The sequence below is a fragment of the Thalia democratica genome, chromosome 2 (genome assembly GCF_965202585.1).
Source record: "Thalia democratica chromosome 2, ktThaDemo2.hap1.1, whole genome shotgun sequence".
Lineage (NCBI taxonomy): Eukaryota > Metazoa > Chordata > Thaliacea > Salpida > Salpidae > Thalia > Thalia democratica.
The window spans coordinates 98681071-98687928 of NC_139166.1; the positions used below are offsets into that span (position 1 = coordinate 98681071).

Genomic DNA, 6858 nt, shown 5'->3' on the forward strand with positions numbered 1-6858 from the left:
AGAAAGCTTCAATAATAATAAACTATGCTCCATTTTTAAAGTAAACAAGATATTTAAACTGATAAATAAAAAGCACTTCCAATCATTTTTGTTGTGCTGATTTTAATTAAGAGTGATAACAATTAGCTATTTGTAAATAAAATTAGTCATATATTTCAAAATTAACTAAAAAACATGGTAGTAAACATTTTAAATAAGTTTATATTTAATTTTAGTTTTATATTGTTGTAAAGTAATAACAGATAGTAACAAATAGTAAAAAAAGATCTTGTCAAAAATTATATTTTTCTTTGTTTTGAAATTAGCTACATATTAAATATAAATAAGCACAACAGTATAGTTAGCATCAGTTTATTTCAAAATAAATATAAGTACAGCAACAACAATTTATTACCATTTAGCATTATCATAATATAAACTTATAAGAAAATAGAAGTTTAAGTTAAATCTATTTTATTTAAGAAAACTACATTAGCTTCATTGTTTTAAGAAATTGAACCTTGTGAGGATTTTTTTACAAAAGTGCTTTACATTTTATAAGGGTTTTAAAAATAACAAGACTCTTATTCTGTTATAACTTTCCATAAAAACGTTTTTTTAGTAGTGAAATCAGACTTTCTTACATACAAAATAATTTAAAACTTTATTAGAATTTTTTTCAAGGGATAAGTAATCGTTATAGACCTACAAAAACTATAAAGTTATCAAATACGTTAAAATATTTTAAGTGTCTTGTTTGTTTTAACGTCGTAAATAATCTTTAGAACGAAAAAAATATTTCACCACGTAAACCACTAAATTTTAAATCTTGGAAGCATAAAGAGACTAATAAATATACTTTGATAAACAAATTTGTTTTGTTAACGTCTTATTTTATGAGTTTAAGTTCATAATTGTTAAATTATTACACAACTTTTACAAACTAGTAAAAATAACATTTAATATATGTGTGTCGGTTGTTTTAATAGAAAGGTATTTTGACAGATGAGTAATGACCAATATTTTCAGTTGCTTTACATAATTTTTCTGTCCATTCACATTTATCATCATCATAGCATAATACAACTCTTGTATCGTTTTGAAAAACAAATATTCTACTTCCAACTAAAACAGATTCCACTCTATACGAATTAAACTTAGGTGTTTCAACTGTGGTAAACATATAGCTAACTTTATCAAAAACTTCACAATTTGTGTTTAAGCTTGCACCACCAATTGCAAATATTTTGCTTTTAAGACGAACTAAACAATGATCATATCTTCTTTCAATCATATTTGGCATTGGTGTCCAAGTATCAGCAAAAACATCATACAATTCTACTGTGTTTAAAATTTGTCCATTGTTATTTCCACCAGAAACTAAAATGTTTCCTTCATATATTGAACAAGCTGCTTCTTCTCTTAATTCGTTTATTTTTGCAACTTCTTTCCATTTAAATTTCTTAATATCAAATTGAAGACAAGAATTCAAACTACCGTATCCGAAACCATGACCACCGATTATATAAACCTTGTCTATAAATGCACAAGTACAAAAATACTGACGTCGATAAGGTATATCACTTAGTTTAACCCATTTATTAGTTATACATGAGAATTTTTCAACCAAATTTAAACATCTTCTTGTATAACATCCACTAAATACATAAACTTCACCTTTAAGATATACCGATTTAAAATAATGTCTTTCTTCTAACATTGGAGTAAGGTCCTTGAGTTCCCGAAAATTGTTCACATTTATTACTTTTACTTGGTTTATAGATTTTAGACCATTATTAGCTATACCTCCACAAATAAGAATATTAAACATGTTTTGGTTACATTGTCTACTTTTATTGTAAATAGTAGGCATATTCTGATAAAAAATATCTCTGTTTTTCAACACTTCAAGACAATCATTGTTCTTAGAAATACACGAAGAGAAATTTATAAGATATTTTAAACAGTGTTCTGATAAAAGATTAAGACGAACTTTTAATAACAAGTGTTTTGCAAATTTTCTACGTTCTTCTATGTTGTGATTTAACCATTTGTTTGCTGAATAATAAACTTCAACTTCTGAGTCAATTTGTAAATAAGAACTTTCCAGTATCTTTAAAATTAAACTAAAATCTAACTCTAGAAAGCTTTTTGTTTCAACTACCAAATTAAAACAACGCTCTATGTATCTGAAAGCTGTAATTTTAATATCTGATAGGTTAAATTTTGAGGCTAGCTGATATAACAACACTGCAGTTTTAATTTGTAGCTTTTCGTTGAAATCTTCAAATGATTTACTCATCAAATGTTCATTCAATGAGTGTTTGGTTAACTTCAAAGCAGATATTAGTTCACATTGTGCTCGATTCATTACATCTGAAACATCATAATTTAAGTTATTATAGTCATAGTATATTTAATTGTTGATATATTTACCAAGTTTTTCTAAGTTCTATATTTTATGTAATTTTCTGGTAAATTGAAGTTATTATTTTACAGAAATACTTTAATAGAATAGATGCTTTCTTAAAACTATAATTTAAAATCGTGAATTTTAATTATCATTCGTTAATTTCAATATAATCTTGAAGTTATGAAATAACATTAGTCAACCTATTAATTGTGTTTAAAAAAATTGCACAAGCAGTTAATGTTAAGTTAAAAGTTTAGTTATTCTAAAAAATTTAAAAAAACATACACCGAACATCTTAAAAAAATTAGTCATTTTTTATTTATACTATTAAAGTTATTATTGCCATTTTGCATATTTTTTTAACTATCGTAAAACAAAAAATATCACAGTATTTAATGCATAATCTACAAGTTTTTTATGCGTTATATAAATAAATACAGTAACCTCTCGCTTACTTACGCACATTGTGTCCACAGAAACACTGCGTAAAGACACGAGAGATCGTAAAGATACGAGAGGTACCAAATATACTTACTATAATGGCTATTTTTTGATATTGCTTTTAATTAAAAGCAGACTGGGCACTTTCTCACTTTTAAAAAATTTGTTTAATTTGTTTTTAAATATGAAAACAAAAAATAAAATAATACATATGCTAAAAAAAAGGATTCAAACTTATATAAAATAATAATACTTTTAGAAATTTTTTACTAATTTTAATAATAAGTAGATTTTATCTTTATTTATATGTGATATATATGATACTTAACATTTATACTCTATTCTACTTAGAAAATTCAATTTATAATTAAGCATTTGTGTTAAATGTAAACTCTATATTTGTAAAGTATCACTGCTACTTTTTGCTAGGAAGTTTCATAAGATTTATTTTTTAGATGTTTGTTCATATATAAGGCAAGCTGTATTGTTGGTTTGTGTTTTAAACTTTCATTATTTCATTATACTTTCATTATTTAGCACAGTCATATATCTTTCAGAAATTTAATTTAAACTCTTATTGTTTATAAAATTTCTGATATACTGAAGTAAAACTAAATGTTTATCAGTTAGTCAAGGAACATAAGTTTACAAAGTCTAAAGATATAGTGAAGTGATTTAGCATTTAGAAACATATTTTACATTAAAAATATAAAATAAACCTTATTTGTGCAATATTAAAAAATATTAAATTTTTTTTTTTTAATTTTTTAGAATTTTAAAATGCGTAACTAAACGAGAGTGCGTAACGTCACGAGTGCGTAAAGATGCGAGAGGTTACTGTATATATAAGTTGTACTAAGAATATTAAATTCATTTTAAGAGGTTTTAAATTATATAAATCATTTTTGATTATATTGATTAGTGTCATAAATCTTTAAGAAATTATTATAAACTACTACAGAATAGATGTTAGACATCTAACACAAAAACAATAAAATTAACTTCTACAAAATTGTACTTAAAATTTAATGTTTAGTAACCAAACATAAAAACACTGTTGAAAAAAATTGTTATTTAATCTTCAACAGTTTGTTGTACTCTGTGTAGTAGTGAAATAAGTAAGTACAGAAAATATTTATTTCTTATTTCACAACTCATTTTACACTAAATTCTATAAAAAGTTTTAAATTAAAAAAACATAGTTATTTGTCTCTTCTGAGTTATTAGTAGATCACTTTGTACTTTAAAATATTATTAATTACACATAACTTTGACTTACCCAGCTTATTAGATCCATCAGAAATTCGAATATTTTTACTTAGAAATTCAACTTCAGAACTTTGCTTGCAAAAACTAAGAAAGCGTTTTTGTTCATCGACATTAGAAATGTTCAAACGTTTTTCAATTTTTGTGAATTCACTATTCTTGACATCATTTCCAGTAAAAATGATTTTTGCAGACATGACTTTTAAATTTTTATCATAAAATATTGTTTTATAATTGATCTAAAAGTAATTAAACATTTTTAAACCATATAAATATATTTTTAAACGTTTTTACATACTTGAATTAGAAAAGCTTTGGTAACTGAGTATTTGTTATTAAACTTATACCGGTTTATTTTAAAAATAATTCACAACTAAAATACAAACTAATTACAATGCTTGGTCTAATACTAATTATATTCAGGTTGTAGGGTTTCAAAACAACTAAATTAGCACCAAAAATTATAAAAACTATTAAACTTAAATTAGAACTAAATGATACTAAGCAAATATAAAAAAAAAAGTATATAGAAAACATCGTACTGTATACAATACTTTAAATGGAGTCAAAACTTTTACTCAAAAAATATTCCTTAAAGGAATATACTTCAAATCAAAACAGCAATTATTCAGTAATAAACAAAATTAAAAATATAACTTTGAATTAAACAACTATAATTATAGTCAAGTCTAACTCTAGAAATACATCTGGAAGGTCTATCTCCTGCAATCACAATGTGGCTTGTTTATGTAGTTATATGTAAAAAATGTAAAATTACTTTCTGGTTGACTGAGTTTATATCAATTAATGTTCAACTAAATAAAACAGCTGTGTACTCCCATTACACTTACTCTACCTGCAGCTTTAGAAGAGAGGCTCACTCTTATCTTTTTAACCCTCTGTGTTAATAATTTTTAAATTAGTCTTTTTCTTCCTTTTTGCTAGTAGAATAGTGAGGAAAAGCATTTTGATGACAAACGTGCAATTCTTTTCTGTTTTTATTAAGCAACAGCAAAAAGTTTAAAAAATTAAGAAAAACAGACAAATATTGAACTTATCTTAGAACTAATTAAAGAAAAAATGTTTGAGTAGATATGAAAAAGTGTTTAAAATATTTTCAAGGTATGGTTTCAAAGATTCAAGTTATGAGAAACACTACTTCTTAAATCTTTTTATCTATAAATTTGAAAATTTTTTTATTAACTAGGAAAAAAAGTAACACCAAATTTGAAATGGAAACAACTTTTACGATTTAAAATATCACTTATTGTCATTCCTATGTTCACCCCTATGATACAAAATCCTAAAATACTTTATTTTATCATACCACTGGTCTTTGATGTCTTAGTTATTAATAAATATGGTCTTTTTCTATTATGCTAATAAAATTTAAGAGTCTTATATAGATTTAAAATGACTACCTGGGACTAAAACTTTCTCACCATTTTTGTGACTTATTGAAACTGATATTTTGTCAGTTCTAGTGTGAATTTGTGAACTAAATTTTGTCAGTCTTATTAAAAATTTAGTGGACTACTATTTCGTCAGTTCTATTTTGACTCTTTGTGACTTACACTGAAGTTAAACCCTTTGTGACTTATCTGACTTAAACTTTGTCACTTACTTTCTGTGACTTGAAAACTTGAATTGTCTTTTTTTTTTAACACAAACATCGTCACCAAATGACGTAACTAATAAGGACTTAATACCATCTGTGGTTGACTATCACTTTACTTGAAAATTGTCACCACTTTCTGATACTTGTTAGGACTTAAAATCTGCAAATATTATTTCTAGTTTACTTTGACTTGAAAATTTTCACCAAAATGTGGGACTTATTAGGACTTATTAAGTCAATACCCTTTGTGTTAACTGTTTAAACCTCCAATTGAATTTTATTCAATATGACACTTTATTACCAAATTGTTTTTTAACCTCCCTATGTCTTTCTAGTTATAAGTAAACTTTAAAGGCTTTAAAAGGGGCAGAGTATAAAATTGACCTACGTTGTTAAAAATTAAATTCAAGCTTTAATGGTAAAACTTGTCTAAGTATAGTGCTATGCACTAAGAAATAAAATTATTAAAAGTATAAAAATATAAAAGTATGAGATAAAAATTTGATAAATACTGCCTTAAAAACAAAAGGTATAATGAAATATTAGAACAAAGTATTTTCGTAATGTATTGTATTTTCTAATTCAAACATATTCAATTTATATAACTATTAAAAACTAACAGTTTTTTACTGTACTAATATAATTTAATTCAAAAAAGAGATTAAAACTAAAATAAAAAATATTTTTACGCCTAGTCTATTACTAATTATATTTAGGGTGGAGAGATATAATTTAACTAAACTAAAGCTAAATCCATAATAATATTTAAACTTACCTTAGAACTAAATTAAACTTAACAGTATTATATAGTACTTAGAAAAACTAATTATACCATATTTAATACTACTATTAGTAGTTATATTTTATATCAAACAACATATCAAACGATAATAAAATAAAAAGAACATCATACTTAATAAAATACTTTGAATGATGTCAAAACTTTTACACAAAAATGAAATCTAACAGGAATATACTTTAAGAATATACAATTAACTACTTGGTATTCAAACCAAATAACAATTATATAGTATTAAACATTATTCATAGACCAGCTTTAAAATAATAGATTTAAATAATAAATAAGTCCAATTCTGTAACTACATCTTGAATGTCTTGACTAGAATTTCTTCTGCAATCA

The 6858-nt window shown here is 24.3% G+C and overlaps 1 protein-coding gene across 1 annotated transcript; it reads right to left on the reverse strand.

Annotated features, from left to right (window-relative positions):
- Positions 1-961: 961 nt before the first annotated feature.
- Positions 962-1852, reverse strand: LOC145829142 (kelch-like protein 40). The gene has a single exon (XM_082936871.1). The coding sequence runs from the start codon at positions 1850-1852 to the stop codon at positions 962-964; it is 891 nt and encodes a 296-aa protein (XP_082792997.1).
- Between the last annotated feature and the right edge of the window lie 5006 nt (positions 1853-6858).